Below are 19,988 nucleotides of genomic sequence, written 5' to 3' on the forward strand. Positions count from 1 at the left end.
GGTGTTTGTTCACACAGAATTAAATCCACTTTCATGGAATACTTGCAGCTTTCACTGAAACAAACATTTTAATTATTGCTATTTGTGAGACCTTTTGCACATACACTATGAGCACCAGAACAAGCAGAAACAAAAATTAAAGTCTTTGAAAACATGGATGTTGGTCTACAATAACAACTTTTAAGCCACTTACAATCCAACTACAATAGAAATTTTATCAGCATGAGAAATAACAGCTACTCATATGATACAGTTGCAATTTCTATTCAGAAGTTCTGTCTGGAATATTTTTTCCACTTCCAGATAGCACATTAGGACAGTAAATAAGAAATATATATTTTAGCTTTATGTTCTCAGTTGGAATAAACTAATTTGTCCTGGTCCTTCTATCAAATGACCTCAGTGCTCTTGTTTACACATCATCTCATTTTCACTGATGGACCAAAACTAGTTCCTGGCAAAATCTGAACACTGGTTCTTAAAATTCTTACGACTAACTCTCCCTCTCTCTCTCCCTCTCTCTCCAAAAGAGGTTTCAAAGCTTAAACTTCACTCCTTAGGTAAGTTTTGATGACAAAAAAAAAATTGCACTAAATGCATATTTATATCAATTCTCCAGTGAATTCTAAAGAAAGGTGGATAGCAATACCAAAGTGAAAAGAATTATCTGTCACCTGAGTGACAATCAAGGGCCTAAAAGATCCATACATAAAAGTTTGGAAAAACAGATTATCCTATAAAAGACTATCTGCTACCCCACCCCACCTCCCCCTTTTTTAAAAAAACTATCAGATAAAAATTAGTTCTATAGGTCAAAAATCTTTAAATTGTGTTTTATAGTGCATTTTTTTGTGAAGCAACAGATTTGATGAAAAGAATGAGATGAACATCTGCATCAAAAGTTTTAACGTAACAAACATTCCAATACTATCAAAAAGTGCAGCAACTAGAGTGCACTAAGAAAAGATTTCACCATAGGATTTATTTTTATAAAATATTTTACCTGTGGTTTGGGAGAACAAGAATAGGGATATCTTCAATTATCAAGTACTTTAAAAACTTTAACTTAAAAACAGTAAGTTTCTGCTTAAGTAAGGGTAAAAATCAAACTCTTCCTAATTTTGGGATTGTATAAGGTTTTTGGATAGAAATACTACTTCTCTTCAATATCTTTAAATGAAAAAAACACTCTTTTCAAAAGCCTTTTTCTAATTATGCAACTCTTAGTAGCGTTCTTTGATGCCAGAAATTCTTCTGATTAGACTAAACTTCGGAGAGTCTATTCATTACTTAATAAGTAAGCATTTTCACTGTTTGAATCCACTATAAGCCAGCAGTAAGATTTAAACTGAGAAAGCAGCCAAAGAGTTTGGGAGACAGTTTGCTTTTCCTGCCTAGATTTTTACTGCCACCATCATCCAGGACGGAACCTGCTTTATTCTCTTTGTGCACATACAAGGAACTTTGTTTCAAATCTGCTTTCACAAAGGTAAATTTGCCCCTTCAGTGTCCTATAAGGAGACATGAATTTTGATGAAGGCAAATACTCTGCTGGGAGATGAAACTTGCTATTGTTCAATGTCAATGCAAGCTACTATGACTTCAGGAAGAAGATCCACCCGTAACAGTTATCCCAGAAGTAGTACTAGGGTTCTTGTCACTTACCATTGAAGTGGTTTCTTTTGATCCTGAGAAGGGTTGGTGACTTTCTTTCACAGCAGGGACTTCACCAGCTTACCCGGGTTTGGTTTTGATAGGGTGCTAGAAGATGGGCAACCTAGCTTTGCCCTGTGGCTCTCTCTCCAAGCTGGATATTCTAGGTCTAGAAGTTGACTGGGAGCAGAAAAGACAACACATTCCCCTTCAATAAACAGGTGAAGTGGGGCCTGATACTTGCACATGGCTTTCAGATAGAGCCTTCTCAAGGAGTGATTTCTTTTCCCTTAACTGGCATGCATTCTCTCAATGTTTTAAGAATGAAAGAAAGCCTCATGTGTATTTTGGACTCAAAGAGCATCCTTTTGTTCATATTTAAAGTCTTTCACATTTCAATCACAATGCCATTTTAGAAAAAGGTTTCAGAAGACACTTCTCCTTTGCTTTTCAAACAAAACCAAGGCAGCATTTTACCTCTCAGAATGATCAATTCCACCTCCAGTTAGAGGAAAATTACTCTTATAGATTGGTGGGATATGGATACAGATACAAGCTATTACCAAAATTATTTGTCCTCCTGAAACAGATACCTGAAAAGCTTTTCCTCCAAAAAACAGTTCAAGCAGCAACAACAGACAGAACCCCAACTACAAGATAGAGATAATTCTCTTAAGTAGAAAGATTGCCTTAAATTCTTTAGGACATGTTATTTTCACATTGCTACCAATCTTTTGTTCGAGCGTCTACTGCATTCACATAAAAATACTCCCAAATATATTTCAACAAACTTCTTACCAGGAATTCAGAAAAAGTGGCATTATACCACAAGCGCAAGATCTGACATCCAATACGCCATTCTCCCATAAAAAGGCTTCCAAGTAAAATCCAACTTGTTTTAGCAGTTTAAATTCTAAATCATCATGATCTGGCTCCATGATGAATCATATGCAAAGACAACAGCCTATGATTTCAAGTAACAAAACAACAGAAATAATGGTACAATTTGTTTCTTAAGGATGCAGCTTGAAGCTCTTCAAGGAGCTAAATAAATAAATAAATAAGGTTAACCTTCTCTTACATTTATTTCAAAAGGAAACTACTGTAAAATATTCAGACCAGTCTGAAGAATTTTCTTATCCACTACAAAGTGATGGCAGGGATGTGACAATGTAGACTTCTGTAAAATTCTACATCCACATATAGAATTTTGCCTGCATCCAGGCAAATTGAATGCAGCTGCCATGCTCTATCCATCCTCTCTGTACCTCTCTGGAGGCTGACAAGAAAATTTTTTTTTCTCCATAGTATGCAACATCCAATATGCTTTTATTTACATCAGTCTCTCGGATGAAATCTCTTTTTCAAATGGTAAGGATGTCTGTTAGTTATCCAGCAGTGATCAACAGCAGACAAACCCTGTGCACCTGGTGTTCTTGCATCCAAATGCTAAGACCACCAGATCAGCAGCAAAGTTAAGAAATCACAGTCCAAACAATTGCGGGCTAAATATTTTTCATTCATAAAACCAGGAAACAACAAAAACTTACTGAAACAATACTCAAAACCAGAATTACCAATTCACAGCACATTCTGAGAGAATCGGCTATAAACTGAAAAAGTGCTATATAAAATTTATATCAAAAAGTACTACAGACATAGAAGAACCCAGTCAATCGCTGAAGAAAATCTTTCGTCATCTACATTAAAATATACTGAATTACAAAGAAAGCAGTTAAAAATAATCAGTGAAAAAAGTTACAACTCTCCCCAACAAAACAAAAAATCCAAACAAGCAGTGAGCATTATTTCAGCTGAAATAGTTATTATCAAAAGCACTTGCAGAGCAGTAGTACAATGTTTGTTACGTTAGTTGGAGTGAGAAAAGGTTTATATAATCATTGCTTAGTATTTTACTGTAGAGGAAAAGGTGGATTGTTAAAACAGTGTATGCCAAGATTGCAGTGTCAATTACTGATAAAAGTTTCGATGACATTCATTAGCCTGTTTTTTCCCCTTTGGAATAATACTGTATAAAGATTTAAACATCACAAATAGCATATAACATTTAGACCACTGCACTGAGTGTTCTCTGAACTACAGGATATTAACCTCTACTCATACGAATATTTAGATCAATATTTAGATCTATTTACTACATATAGCCACTTTTTTCCTTTCAAAGGATATATACATACTAATGTTTAGTTATGACAGATTTAGCAGCTTTCTCCATTTTAACATATTATAAATAGCACTGTTCTGATGAGAACACTTACATAAATGATAATAAGCTTAGCTTTGGTTAAACAATCACAGTTCCCTGCCAAGCTTTCATTCAATTTCTCTTTATTTCTGTACATAAACATATCACCAGACCTAAAAGACTCTTCAGTCAAACAAAAGAGTTTTTTGTGATTTTGAATGATCACGCAGGAAGTGATTATCTGACTGCGGCATCTAACCAGAGCCACCAACACAGTATTAGCAGAAAGCGACTTTCACACACTTTAAAGCAGGGATCGTAATAAGTGGTCCATAAAATTCTATATTTAATCAATTTTATTTATTCTTTCTGTGTGTATCCTGAGCTAACGGACAAGGCTGAATTAAAATGTTCCTGTAGTAATGAAACACTCAATTTCTTTAAGGAAATTTTATTTATTCTACTAATAGAGGGTGAGGGGAACAAAGTAGTACTTAAATTATCTTGCCAGCATCAGAAGTACAGAAGTGAAAACAGGCACAGGTAAAATTAGAGGCATATTTGGAACTCAACTTCACACTATTTCAAAGAATACTCCTTGCCTCACGAGTGGAAGGTAGTCAGACAAGACCACTAGAAGTGGTCTAGTCTGGTCAGAGAAGAACTCTAAAAGTTTGGGGCAGACAGGAAAATGATCAGAGCTCCAGCCAAGAAAACCAAGAGCCAAACACTTCTTAAAACGCATTACAACAAATGCAAGGAGAGGAGAAGAATTTGTTCTGTTCACCACCAGCCAAAGATGACTAGAAGATGCAACTCTTGTGCTTGCCCTTCAATTCAGAATTTTTACTGCATTTCCAGAAGCCACTTTATAATACACCCATTTATAAGCCACAATATTTGAAGAATGTTTACCAGACAGGAAGAAAGTCTTTACAGATAACAACCCTAACAAGTATCGTGGTGTCCTTTTCATGGAAAAAAGGACCAAGATTCAGATCATGGACGTATCTAAAAATAACAAATTGCTGGGTAGGTAGAGCAAGTAAGATTCTTGTAACTCTGAAGTGAGCTAGGAGGAATGGCATATGAGCCTGGATGCACACTGCTAACCTAAACACACTCAGTCAGGTAAATTTACTCATGACTTTCACAGCCAGACCAGATTAGAAGAGTTGATTCTCTACAGGAAAAGGATGCCCAATTATGTAATCTAAACTGATTTAATGGATGCAAATTTCTTTATATTATAAAGACCCCTGCACATCACAAATCATTCTTTATGTATGTATACATATGCATGCACAGATACACACACACCCCAAAAAGGCGGGGAAAATCAGTTATGTCAAGCATTACACAGCAGCAATAGTTATCTTCCAAAACTTCTTTAAGCCTTAACTTACCTCAATGATTAAATGTCATAAACTTGAAGTTATGCTTTTGTAACAAAACACCATTCACCATGATTGATGCCATTTGTTTCCTCCTCTCCCTAACCTCATGCACAATGACATATGCCAGTTTAAAAAAAAAAAAAAAAAAAAAAAAAAAAAAAAAAAAAAGCGCTCCAAAGTGAACTAGACAAATTAAAATACTTACTTATCAAAGCTATCACTATACTTTATGAAGCTCTCCAATTTTTCCTTGGCATATTCTACCACATCTGAATGAAGCTCTATTCCATGATTTATCCCAAAAGGTCCTGTAAATAAAAACAGCATTTTTTTTTCTTTAAACAAAGCCTAACCACATGGAACAGTACTGTATCTTTCATCTGTAAAAGTACCAACATCACATAAAAGATTTAAGTCTCCCAGTGTAGCTGAGCAGATACTTTATTTGCACTACAGATGATTAAGAGGAAATATACGATGAGGTACAAGGCCACAGGCTGAAAGACAGAACTAGCATAGCACTGTGGCAAAATATAGTTTGATATCATTAACTTTCTTCATAAAGAAAAATGAACCTAACTATATTTCAGCCAATGAGCTGCTCCTTTTGTCTCAAAACATCTGTTAGACAACATTTTCAAGTCCTTTAGTTTGTATTTTGATATTGAAAGTTTGGAGAGCTTTCTTATGGCACATTTTTCAACTTTTAGCAATTTGAACATTGTTAAGCGATATAATTAAAATCTGTTCTTCTATCATGAAGTTCCCCAAAACGCAAGTTAAAAGTGCTGATTTACTAACCAATCTCCATGCAGCACAATGAATTTGACTACGCTTCCTGGTTTAATTCATTGTAACGGCACTACAGTGCAACTGTGCAGTTGCATTCTTACAATCAATATTTGGTATCCAAACCACCCCCTTCAAAGTTAATTTCTGTGCTAGAAGTAAAAATTATTTCAGGAACAGGAGGAAAACATGAGACAGTATTACTAAGATAAGTGCACATCAGGAAGGCATCTGAATCAGTCACATCTGCTGTGGGGATTCTATATTTAACACATACTCATAGCCCAGAGACCTTAGTCACTGGAGCACAGAATTGGGATAGAGAGAGGAAAGAAAAGAAAGCGAATGACAAGAAATTCTAAATATTAGCCCCAAAATGTTAGACAACGTAACAGAATTTGTCGTTAGTCAGACACTGATTAATGAAAATACCAAGGTTACTAGACAACTGGACGGTAAGAAATCTCATGAGATTCAACAAGGGCAAGTGCAAGAACCTGCACCTGAGGGGGAATAACCCTGGACACAGGGGTACTAGCTGGGGACTGACCTTCTGGAGAGCAGCTCTGCAGAGAGGGACCTGGACCTGGGCATCATGGTGGACGACAAGTTGACCATGAGACAGCAGTGTGCCCTCATGGCCAAGAAGGCCAACGGGACCCTGGGGTGCATTAAGAGGAGCATCTCCAGCAGGTTGAGGGAGGTGATCCTGCCCCTCTACTCAGCCCTGCTGAGGCCACATCTGGAGTTGTGTCCAGTTCTGGGCTCCACAGTACAAGACAGATGTGGAGCTGCTGGAGAGAGTCCAGCGCAGGGCTACGAGGATGATCAGGGGCCTGGAACATCTGCTCTATGAGGAGAGGCTGAGGGAGCTGGGCCTGAGTGAGGAGAAGGGGGCCAGCCTCTTCTCAGTGGTGGCCACCCACAGATCTAGAGGTAATGTCCACAAACTGAAACACCAAAAGTTCCACAGGAACTTAAGGAAAAGTTTCTTAACAGTGAGGGTGACAGAGCACTGGAACAGGCTGCCCAGAGAGGTTGTGGAGTCTCCTTCTCTGGAGATCTTCAAAACCCGCTTGGATGCGGTCCTGTCCACATGCTCTAGGCGACCCTGCATGTACAGGGGGGTTGGACTAGATCTCGACAGGTCTCTTCCAATCTTAATGATTCTATGAAATCCTTTCCATTTTATTTCAGCTATATAAGTATCCTAAAGAACGGGAATTCTGCTTGACAAGGAGACGTCAAATTCAACAGCTTTCCAAGAGTCACTCAAAATAGATTAGATAAATATAGAGATAAGAGTGCAATATACATGATCTGTAGTTTTGTTTAGAAAAGTCACCATAGAACAGGGTAATGAAAAAAAGCTTTCCATCATGGAGAAAGATCAATGACTAGTCTAACTCACTAAAACGAGCATATAAAAATATATAGCTAAATATTTGCTTAAAAAAAAAAAATACAAAAATACTACTGTAACTCTGAACTTAAAACACCTACTCTCTCAAACAAAAAAATCTTCAAAAAGGCAAAACAGCACCATCAGAACACTTGCTTTAACTTCTGCCTGTGCATGAACATTAATTCCTGTTTCCACAAGGGGGAGCTAAGAAATCAGCTGTTGGATTTATTTATAACAAAAGGAACAAGTAACACTGCTGACCAGGGAGAAGGGGGCAACAACTGAAGTTTTGGGTACCCATTAAGTATATCTTATGCTCTTTAACAACTTGTTTTCCTTCCTATCATTTTAATTTAGTAAATCAACACTCCACACTTCAGAGTTGTGCACATATATGCAAAAATCTGTATCACCAGTTAGCAAGCTTTCTGAAAAGGAAAGAAAACTTTATAATACAGTTAATAAAATTGTATCTAGGACAACTACTTACTAAAATAAGTTATTTTAGGTGATGAAATTGGTCAAAAAAAGTGAGACAAAAAAAACTACTGTAACAAAAAAAAATGAGGTAGATTTTACAATTTAAGTTTGGCCAGCAGTAGCTCATTTCATCCTTTCTTCACACAGGACATGCACTAATCTTTGAAGAGAACTGTCTGCACGCTAAGACGGCAGATTTATATTTTTCTGTAAGTTTTTCCAAGCACCATTAGCCTTCAAACTTTAGATTTTCCTTTCTACCAACTGAGGAAAAAAAAAAGTTATCTGGAAATAACGGCATGAATATGTTAGTTTCCTTTGACTTTTCTACTTAAGCAAAGACTTTTTTTTCCAAATGCAAATTTTAGACAATAAAAATGCAAACATAAAAAACTGCCTATTCCAAAACACTTCATGATATGTCAAACCTGTATATAATATCCAACACAGTAAAAAACCAGTATGAGTCATTTTCAAATATAGCACTGCTACTTTTAAAGAAGTAGATAGTAAAGTAGTAGTAAAGTTTTACAAGGCTTGAAAAATAGGCAGAAACAGCATAAAACAAAAATGTTCAAGTTACCTAATATTAATCCCACCATTGTACTCAAATATCCGGTTCCACTACCCAGATTTAGAAAAGATAATCCAGGCTGAAGCTTCAGTGCTTCCATGACTTCAGAATAAATGCAGGGGGCTGACAAGTGTATATTTCCATGCTTCCAGGCCAAGTCTTTATAAGCATTGTCCCTGTATCCTTCCAGATAATAATCACCACGATCGATTGCTCTGAAGGCTTGTTCCACACTCTCAGTGCGAATATACTGAGCTTCTTTCAAGTTATCAATTAAGTCATCGTTGTCTTCTCCAGCACTCACAGCTCCTCCCATGATGAATTTCTACTTAATTCTGTTAGTTTGCAAAATACATGAGAAGGAGAGTTTTCCAAAATGCAGCGTGCAATGGATTCTGTTCTTCTTTCAAAAGCACATCAGAAATGAATCCTGAAAGATATATTTACATAGTTTGAGTTCCAAAAGATTAAAAAAAAAAATAACAAGCGTTAGAAGGTGACAGAAACACCTTCTAATAGGAGAAACACTTATAATCAGCATCGGAGTCAGGATAGCTAGCATTTCATCGAAAATCTGCCCTCCAGATTCACATCCACTTCATCCACTTCACTGGCTTAGCTCTAATACACCAACATTAACAAATGATGCAGCACAGGAGGAGTTTATACAGGATGAAAACATCCAGTACTAAGAACCTAACACACATCATATATGTTTGCAGAAAGGGAAAGTCTTTGGACTAGCTCAAATTCCATCCTGAGAACTAAGTGTCCGTCCGAAGTCGGGAGTAGGTTCCAGTTCAGTTGAAGCGTTCGCTCCTGAGCCAAGCCATAATATTAGCGCAGACACAACCACACACTGTTCTGCTCTTAAATGACGAGGAAGATTCAAATTCTATTAGCGTATTTCAGAATAAAGAACTTATTACGTAGTCACTACACTATTAACCACTCAACTCATCTATTCCACATGTTAGCATTTTGAATGCTGCAAGAATTACCACTAGAATAGCAACCAGATACTGGAATAAAGGAACACTACTTTAAATCTCATTTTCAAAGATGCAGCCTACCAGGGTTTCCTTAAAAAGAAGGGTTCTGTTCACAGTTCTACCATATGTACTCTTATGAATTCTCTCCAACGGTTCATGGATGAATAGAGTACTCATGGCATGTTATTAGCATTAATTACAAAGTTTTGCATAGTAAAGGTCACTCAGCCTCCCTAAGCTTAGCCAACAGAAGAAAAAAAATTATATATATACACCTATCAGGACTGCTGGTCCACATCCTACTCAACCGTACTTCCCTTTTTAGGTTTTTTTTTTTTTTTTTTTTTCTCTCAAATAGTCCTTTAACATGCATCCAACATTACACATTTCAAGTCCAAACAAGCATGGACTGTTTTTAAAACCCAACACATTTGATAGACGTTTCTCTACCAGAAGAAAGCAACTGTCTTACAAACCTAAAAAGAAAAGAGCCAAACAGGGTATTTTTTTCCCAAAAGGTAACATTCTAAGATTACACTGACAAGAGGTATGTACACAAGACAAAACATGAAAGTAAGAACATCACATAAGCTCACCATGGTATCTACTATTTTTTTTTAATGAGCAACAGAAAAACATGAGCACACTTATACTTATTTTGTTATACGAAGTACAAATAATTCAAAAATGTCTCTTCAAACCACCATATTTCACTAAATCTTTTTTGTTTTTTTTAGTAGGGACCTATTTTTTGTCTGAGCTTTTTGTTCGTCTTTTGTATAAAATTACCGTTTTATAAATGCCTACTTGTATAAATGAGTAAACCAGGAATTGGCAAACAAACCACATGCCCAAAGTCATCTCAAGTTATCAGTACGAAGCTGGTTCCTAAGTGTAGATCATCAAGGTCAACTGCAACATTTTTTACAGTGAAATAATTTAAATACAAGCAACAATCAGAAACTTTTTTCCCCCCCCTCATATCATTGTATCACACTAAACAAAGATTTTTGGGGTCCCGGGCAGTTTAATTCTTCATGAAAGTGATAACAAAGACTATGAAAGACTATTAAAACGTCTTTGAGAACAAGAATTTTTACCTAAAGTGTGCCCACCTGCTGGACTAGAATTAAAATAAATAAATAAATAAATAAATAAAATAAATAAATAAACACACACACACACAAAAAAAAAAAAAAAAAACACCCACCCACCCACCCCACACAGACACATACAGACGGAAGTGAGTGGAAGTTAGGTAGAACATCGCATGGCTATCTCCTTTCCAAACAGGGGTGAAGACCTTAGCTGTTCAGAACTTAAGCTTCCCATGGAACAAGTATTAGTACCCCAAAACAGGGAGCTGGAAGTACTGAGTCCCAGTTCTCCTCAGGACTTCCTTGTCTTCCAAGAAAAGGAACTTCATTTGTATTTGAAGCCTGTGCTGATAGAAATGTTTTCTTGTTGCCCTCTGCATTAATTTGCATAAAAACACCAAGTCACTAAAAAATAACTAACTAGGAGAGATAAATGTTAATGGTTATTAACAGGCTATTAAGCCCTGGTAATAAAATCATAGGGAAACTGAAGACTCTCATTCAGGCAATATGTTTCCACCTAAACCAGAAACAATTCTCATTAACAAACAAACAAGACACCAGGCACAGTGATCACCCAGGAAAAAAACTTTTGGCACAGTGCACTTTCCAGGATGCAAGTATGCACATATGTATATCCTGACATGCACAATCCCCAGGCATGCTCCTTTTGATCTGTGAAAGGAGGGACATTTTCATTTGTAAAAATATCCCAGGTCAGCTCATATGTCCACAGGTGCAACACACTTGAAAGATTAAATTTACCTTCACAGAAGACTTTAAGTTGTTGAATCAAATAGCTAAAAAATTGAAAAAGCTATAGAAACTGAGAAACAGTAGTTATCATCCCTTCACCTCCCACCCAAAAAAAAAAAAAGAAAAAGAAAAAAAAAAAAAAAAGAAAACACACACAAAAAAAACTACACACACACACACTACACACTATCATTCACCTTTAGTCCCACCTGCAGAACATATTCACTACATCCAGCCACCAGATGGAGAACTCCGCCAACTCTCTGTGGCTCTACCAGTCAGCGGGCAATGCACAAACATTAAGGAAAATGGATATTCTTCCAACTGGACAAAAGACTTTATAGTTTATCAATGTCTTTATTAGGTTCACCAAAACAGAAGTTTTCCCCATAAAACAGCATTTATCAATTTCAAGACAACTCACCACATAAACAAAATTAAAGTCAGTGTTTTGTAATTTTATTTTCTCAGGACTTTCTCATATCTCAGAGATTCACTACTGATGGCACTGTGCAAGCCTTTCATCTTCATTAGCGGTTATCACCCAGAATCTCAAAGGCAAAAACACATTTGATATACACCACAGCACTAAATAAATCAAGGGAGAAAAACAAAGCCTGCACCCTTACCATCTGCTGGGGCATATACAGCAAAACTGAGCGGCTAGTTGAAAGTGTGGTTGATTACTTCTAATTGTAGATAAAAGTAACTTAATATTGCCTTTTTCTGCACAAGTTAAGGACAGGGACATTCTTCACTTTTTAGTTAATCTGCTTTTTGTTTGATTCAATTATTCAACTACGGCGTCCTACCCCAGCATCTAGAGATACAGTTACCAAACACTCCACTTGACAGAGAAATTATTTCTATGAACAACAATATGTAGGAAGTTAAACAAATCAATGTAGTCTTTCAGGAGAAATGATCTATTGTAGTAGCAGTTTTAGAGGGACATTTGCCTTCAACACATTTATGCTAGGAGGCAAATTAATTGTTAGATACACCTGCTACTATTTTAAATATACAAAAAGTTACCCAAAACTATTCTGCTAAGAGTTTGGGGAAAAGAAGCTAGTTAGCCCAAGTTTCCTTGTAACAGGTGATCCAGGAAGAAGATAAACAGAATATATTAAGACAAAAAATTATATATGGCTACACCTCACAAGACCTACAGAAAGTATCCTGTGAATCCTACTGATGTCCAAACTGAAATGCATGAAACAAACAGTATGAGTAGCATTTTGATAAGTGTTATACCAAGTAATATGAAAATTTTGGAATAAAATAGGTAGGGTACATGGCATTAACATAAAATGCCACAATTGTCCTTAGCCCTAGCAATCCTTGGAATCCAGTAACCATCAGAAACTGTAGCTTCAATATAGTTTTTTAAAGGATTTTGTTCACTAATTTAAGTTAACTACAGTAAAAAAGAAAGTATTTCTTACTCTACACTATTCATGAATTTCTTTTTATGTGTTGGATAAGTTTATCTTGAGAAGTTTCTTCTGATACCACTAACGATACAGCATCAGTAAAATTTTCTATTGATTTGTAAAATCATATACAATTGCACCTCTTTTGTACGTGACAACTCATAACCAATTTTACTGGATTTCTTTATGATAACATTCTGATTTTTCTCCTGTTGTAACATTAAATAGGTATTTTGGGGCTCTGTGAAGCTACAAAAGAGCTGAAAAATTAAGTGCATTTAAATTCTTCATTATTTTATAAGCCACATAAACTCTGATCTATAATTTAATGCAAGTTTTGCAAGTTCTGCTTATCAGCTGCCAATCATACGGAAACACATTTTTCACATTTCAGATTTAAAATATAACAATAAAAAAACCACACACACACAAAAACACATTTGCACTTTGTAAATAAACTGCTTAAGCCACTTGGACTGCAGGCTTTTCTTCAACACATGCTAAATGTTGTACTAATAGGGTATCAACTTAACTTGACAAACAAAACCTTGCCCTTTGTAAATGCATACAATTATATTATAAAATTTGTATTTTATAATACTACCACATTCTGACCACACATTTTCTAGGACCATCCATACAACTTGATCTCACTATCTTTACTTCTTTACTTTTATTTTGTCTAAAAGGATAAACAAACAAACATGATCCTCCATATTTCAAGCCTGCTTTTTGGAGAACCAGAATATACTGGTTTCATTTAAATGTCAACTCTGAAAAGCCAAGCACCATACTGAACTCAGTAAGCGAATGCATCATTTGCACTATGGCATACAAAGTTGCTTGGTAAGATATGCCCTTTCCCCTGCCTAAGGGAGGGTGGGGAACCACACCTGTTTTAAATAGGTGACTATAAACTGTGAAACTCTTTCCAGAATAAGCAGTATCCCATGACTGGGTACAGTAGGGCATTAACCCCACACATGCACACAAAGACCTAAAAAACTTCAGTCCATTTGTACAGTTGCAGACAGTTCTGTCAACAGCAGTTTTGTTGTTGACGGAAGTCAGCAACATGAATTTTCATCAGCAGAAATTCAGTGTTTCCTTGGCTACCAACATTAAGCCTATAGATCTTGAGGTCATTACAACTGCACATTTTGCCTGTTCTTGTCCTGCCTTAGAACAAAAATCCAAGGATTGCATTTTTAGTTTTGCTTTCCTTTACATACCAGTTATGATAAAAGTGCAATAGTAAGGAAATTGAACTCCAAACTGCAGAGCAGAGGTTTCAGCAGAACCTTCTGAACAAGCAGAATGATAGATTATTATGAGAGGAAAAGAGAAATTATTCCGTTGTCCTCACACCAGGCAAAGGCTGCAGAAACCAAAGTGTGAATTGTCTGTGCTGGCAGTGATTTGACTCCAAGAACCAGAATAAGCTCTAGGACCTATGTATTCCAGAATGTAGGATTTAAAAAAAAAACAGCCAAACAAACAAAAAACAAAACAACCACACACACTTGTAAAACTCTTGTACTTCGAACTCTTATAGCCTGGTTGCTAAACTGAAATTTAGGGCAATAAAAAGTCTAAACGTTCTAGAAGAGTAACTGCAACTTGAATGCCTTCTCTTCTGCAACTATTTTTGCCATTCATGTCAAATAACTTAAAAGGAAAACAATCTTTTTCAGATTAGCTATAGTAACGAACCTACCAATTGAATAAAGAAAACTCAGTTTCAGAAGTACCATTAGCTTTTCAAGTGTCTATTCAAGAAAGACCTGCTTCACCTAAATGAAAACATTCACTCCTAACCCACTGTTCAACATGCATCACTTCAATAAGCTTATCAGGTTAAACATAAGCAAATCATACAAAAGCAAGCATAGTGAGTCCACTTGCAATATAGCAATGGAGTAAGGAACAGACCACAGGATTAAAGTTAAACCCAATAAATTTAAAAAATCTACAACTACCGATTTTACCTGAATTGCATTGACCTTCTTGGGCAGAAAACGTTAGTCACATCTAATAAAAGCTTTAATCCCTGATCCTCTTGTTTAAGAACTTCCAGGAGATGCTTGTACAAGTTTCCAGGTGTGTGCTGTCTCTCACTCCTTCCCCAACACTGCGTCTCCTATACAAACAGGATACTACACTGCTAAGGCACTTGTCTTGGAAGATCCACTAAAGTCTGTGACACTCCACCAATGAATGAGCAATGACAAGCACATCTGTGCAGATTTCATTACAAAAATTTAACTACAGCTTAATTGGGATGATTACACAGGGCTGTAATTTTCAGACCAAGCTTTCCGAATGACTACAAGAACTCCTGACCTTTTTTTTTTTTTTTTTTTTTTTTTTGAATTAACTGAGATAGTTTAGAGGAACTGAAAAACTCAAAGTTTAAGTTGAATATTGTTTGTTAACAACTCAAGGAAAAGAAGAAGAAAACAACAACAACACAACACACACACTTTTTCCTTGCTTGTACTGGGACACTTTTTTCCCCTCAGTATGTTCTCATGTTCTCTTCTACAAATTTGTTTTTCCTCATCTGAGATTCTATCCATCTTGTTTACATGTTGACAAATTCTGAATACTGAAAGGGACATTTTCTATATGCCAGGCACCTATCGGTTTCCAGGTATGCTGATGAAGACTCATGTTATTTAGCAAAACAAACAAACAAACAACCCACCCTGTTTTCCTGGATAAAACTTTTAATAGGCAGCTTAGTACCATATCGTGATTCAGTACTCTTTACTGCATCAAATCTGCATGACTAAAACGTGTTTACAAAGCTCGACCTCTCAGGCTTCAGAAAAAGTTTCTTCTTTAAACAGTCTTTCACCTGTAACACCATGTAAGTGTGATCTGAATTCAGTTGTCTACTTAAAAACAAAGAAATAGTTATCTTACGTGAAAATGGCAAACTCCTAACAGCACCATCACACGTCATATAGTGATGAAAACCAGAGGGTACAAGACAACTTTTGGAATTTAATAGCATAGAACTATATCCAACAAGGATTAAGTAGCTCAACACCGTCAGAAAGCAACTTCTCAGACACGTTCTGTGTATCTATTTTGGGATACCAAACAGTTGTTGTCACTATGGTCACCTCAGATCCATCTTCAGTATTCTTCATATCCTAGAATGCCCTCTGGGCCACCAACTGACCTTTCTTAATTATATCTTCTAAGAACTCCCAGCTGAGAAACAGGAAAACTGCCTCACTGCCCTAGTTAAGCGACTAATTGCTAGCAAAGATCATCCATCAGTCATCTGCATAAGACCATCCTTGCCCCTGCTCAAGTGTGTGGAATCTTTGGGGTTCACATATCTAAAAATGTTTTGAATCTAGTCATTTGTGTTAGAAGTTTTCAAGCAAACTCAAAAAAAAATCTCTTAATAGGATCTGCTCATATCTTAGCTTTACTGTTTCAATTGACAGTTATTGTATAGGCCATAAAAATTTCGTCAACAAATGCTCTTTTTACAAAAGAAGAAAGCTCCCTGGATGAGAGGCTGTTTAGATAAGCAGCTTTGGAATCCTCACTCACCACTGTCTTTGCAAAGATCTCATGAGTTTTTAAGCACCTGACATTACTACCTGTGCAGGAGATACTACTCTGTCACACACAGTAACACTACTAATCAGTTGCTGCTTAGTCCCCAGAACCAGCACCTCTTCTACTTCAAGCAGGTGATGAACAGAAGCAGTGATAAAATAACCTTTCTTCAGCCCACAGCAAATAAGATTTTCCAATCAGGAGGATGCTGAGAGCTAGTACCATCACCACAGAATATCTAAGAACTAAAGCTTGCTATGCCTTTGCTAGTCCAGTGACACTGTCCAAGACAATAATTCTCAGCCATTTCTAAAGTATCAGAGAAAAGTCTTCACTCCTAACAATAAAAAACATCTGAGTGACAGGAACTGGCACTGATGAGTGCCAGTTGGTACACGGTATGAGGCAGCTTCAGTGATGGAACTACGTGGCTGTCAGTAATACTTTGCTGCCAGTGATGGGTCGGAGCAGCATGAGATGCTTTTCCTGCGCGCCGCCCCCCCACCCCCAACAAGCACTGATGTAAGTGTCACAAAAACAGTAATAGGTTCCATAGATGTCACCTGTTGCTTACCATTAGTAGGCAGCCATACAGAAATAAGTAATACCATCTAACAAGGTTGAGCGAACGCTAAACTCTGTGCTTATAACATGGGCGTTCAGAAGTATCCTCTCAACAGCATATTTCAAATCAATTATATTGATTCTCTCCCCATGGCAGCAAAAGAAGTTCAGTGATGCAGTGTTTGTAAGATACTGCACACAAGCGGCTTATCTTCAGGAAGAGGAGGATGGCTCAGTGGCCCATCAGTCACATTAAGAGATCCCATAAGCAAGGAAAAACTAATGTCCAATACACACACACAAAATAAAATACCCAATAAGAACACACACTATCCTCCCTCAAGCAGCGTCCTTTAAACAGTCTGGCAACAGTCTCTTTGTAGCTAGCATACTCTCTTAAAAGGAGTCAGCTCCTGAGAGGTGTGCTTACAGCACTGCCTATTCCCAGGCTAGGGCTACTTAAGTCCACCAAGTATAAATTAGACCTCCAGAGTACTGCTTTATTACAGAGCAGCTGGGAGGAAGGGAAAAGAAGCGAACCTGCTCTGGAGAATCCCACAGACTCACAGAAACAGGATGTGCCATATATAATATTGGCTAGTTCACTGGCAAGATTTTAAAATATCAGGACTTTCCAAGACAAATAGGAATCAGTGATGTTCAATATATGCAGATGTGTGATATTCACTCAGTCTCATTATGCACCTGTTTTTCAAAAGATAAACTGCTGTCTGTGCTCATATTTATACTCACAGCTGAGTATAAATATTCAGCTACAGAATAGCGAAGCTGCAAAATTCACTGCCACAATAAAAAGCTTTGTACAAGAGTATTTAACAGAGAATAGTCATTTCAAACAGGTTTGCATAAACCATAGTAGTCAACAGTTAAGTAGCAGAACTGTAGAGATGTGTTTATTAAAAAAACAAATCAAGCACACTAAGATATAACCATATTTAGTTAATTTGAAAATGCATACAGCACAATTGGCAAACATTTCTGCAAAGGTTTAACATTAAACTGAACATATAGTAAGCAGACACCTTGACAAAAAGGACAAACCATATCCTCTACATTCTTTAAAGTTTGTTTCTCTTTATGAAAAGAGCTAACCATTAAGCTTGTGGTAATGGGAAGATAGCTAAAATAATTTATCTTAATGATGATTCTACTAAAAGATTCAAGAAAACCCATTTGATTCCTGCATCATTAAAACTTAACATTTTCAAAATACAAGTTTAAGCAATGTCTTGATGTAATTATAAAAACAGCATATATATAAAGCAAAGTTATCCACAAGTAGTTAATATCACATGGGTCTTGAGAAGATCAACGTATAACTTATACATATAACGTAAAATTTAACATTTAGATTGAAATATAAAGCAGCTTTAATGCAGAAACTGAAACTCTCCTAACCTTTTACTACAAACATAGCTTCTGCAGCTATAGTCTTAAAACAGATCAAGTCACAGTTCATATAGTTTTGAGTAGGCTAAATGTGGCCAATGACAGTACAGTCAGTAGTTCAGATCCTGATAGAGTTTGAAAGCTTACTGCACATAAACATTTCAAATTATTTAAATAACTTACTTCCAGCAGCAACATAACAACATATGCCTGTTGCCTTTAGCAAAAGAAAATAGAAATGAGGTCAAGTGTAAAAATAGAAGATGGTTACATTCCTGTCACTTGAAACCTCATCTTAGAGCTATGTATTTACCGCAAGCTCTACAGGAGGGGGAAAAAAAAAAAAAAAAAAAAAAAGGCAGCACACACTCTCAAACAAAAAGTCAACTTTATCAAGCTGGGATTTTGAGCGTTGGATAGATAACTTTCAAAAGCATCACAGCAGCATGCAGTAAGATTAAGAGTTGTTCATGCCATAATATTATTATCAGAATGATTGTTTCTAAAGCTGAGAACTCCTGTTTTGGTTAGATTTGTGTCTTTTAAGATATTAGTCAAAAATGCTCCTGTACAAGACTGAAGTATCAATCCAGCAATAGTGAGATTCCTAGTAGGTTTCTGCTAGGTGGAATCTGATGCCTGGTACAAAGACCAAGCATGACAGCAAGCAAGGTTTTTGTATCTACATAATCTCTAGTAATGCAAAAGCTTTGAAAAAAAAGTTCAAAATTACATTTACTAGATTCTTAATATGATCCACTGTAACACAGAAGTATGTTTTGAGAAGTTATTTTATTACTTAGGCCTTTAATCTTTAAGGGGATGAATGTCCTGCATCCAGTGACCACAGTCTGTCCTGTTATCTCATTAACCTCTACTTCTATTTTCCTAGGTGGGGGGCGGGGGGGGGGGTGGTGCTTACTATTCTCTGTGTATGGATAGAGGTGTACCTCCCAGCAACTGCAGTGGGATCACAGGTCACAGAGGCTATGTGTCTGTGGGGACAAAAACAGGAGCAATGGTTTCTATGTCAGTGCATGATGACTAGCAAATATCAAGAGAGCATGGGAAGTGGTTTGGGAGCCAGGGGTAAACAGACATGGGTGTGTGAAAAAAAAAAACTGTAGCAGCTACCTACTGGAAGGAGCAAGGGGTCCAGAACATCTGCTGGAGACCATAGAGTTTTGGGTGTTGACCAGTAGACCCAAGCATGTTCCAGGTACCAGAGACATAGTAGACTGAGTGTCTATGGCCAGTTACTGAAAGGATCCATAGTGAACTTATTTCCCGCTAATGGGTCTTAATCCTGATTAGCCAGAGGAGGGCACAGGATGAAGCCATTGGTGCTGTTTGAGTTTGGGCAAATCCTGTGTTTACCATCTGTGATTCTGCCTGGGGTTTGTTCTGTAGGTGTGTAGGACATATACAAGCTTTGTGTGTGTGCGTGCCCTTCAAAAAGGGGCACAGTCTCGTTTCTGCTTGGACCTGGGGCATGGAGCTGCATCAGCCTCACCTCCATCGAGCTTCAATATTCAGCAAAATACTGAATTCAGGACAAAAACTTCATGTACAAAGTGCCAAATATAAAGCTGTGCCTATTTAAATGAAAACTCAAATGGTAGATTTACATTCAGACATAATTCTTAA

At 36.9% G+C, this 19,988-nt stretch overlaps 1 protein-coding gene across 2 annotated transcripts in view; it reads right to left on the reverse strand.

The window, feature by feature from the left end:
• Positions 1-19,988, reverse strand: part of PCMTD1 (protein-L-isoaspartate (D-aspartate) O-methyltransferase domain containing 1) — a 41,371-nt gene that overhangs the window by 14,280 nt on the left and 7,103 nt on the right. The window contains exons 2-3 of one of the 2 annotated variants that reach the window (XM_010216002.2): positions 8,514-8,934; positions 5,462-5,564 (exon numbers count right to left, since the gene is read on the reverse strand). In XM_010216002.2, the coding sequence (XP_010214304.1) occupies positions 5,462-5,564; positions 8,514-8,820 (410 nt within the window). In that variant the 5' untranslated portion in view covers positions 8,821-8,934. Of the gene's footprint in view, positions 1-1,665; positions 1,783-5,461; positions 5,565-8,513; positions 8,935-19,988 lie in introns of those variants that run through there. The other variant, XM_088540155.1, reaches the window with a different exon arrangement.

The sequence above is a fragment of the Tinamus guttatus genome, unplaced genomic scaffold (assembly GCF_059628265.1).
Source record: "Tinamus guttatus ecotype Peru unplaced genomic scaffold, ASM5962826v1 Tinamus_guttatus_pri_ptg000056l, whole genome shotgun sequence".
NCBI lineage: Eukaryota > Metazoa > Chordata > Aves > Tinamiformes > Tinamidae > Tinamus > Tinamus guttatus.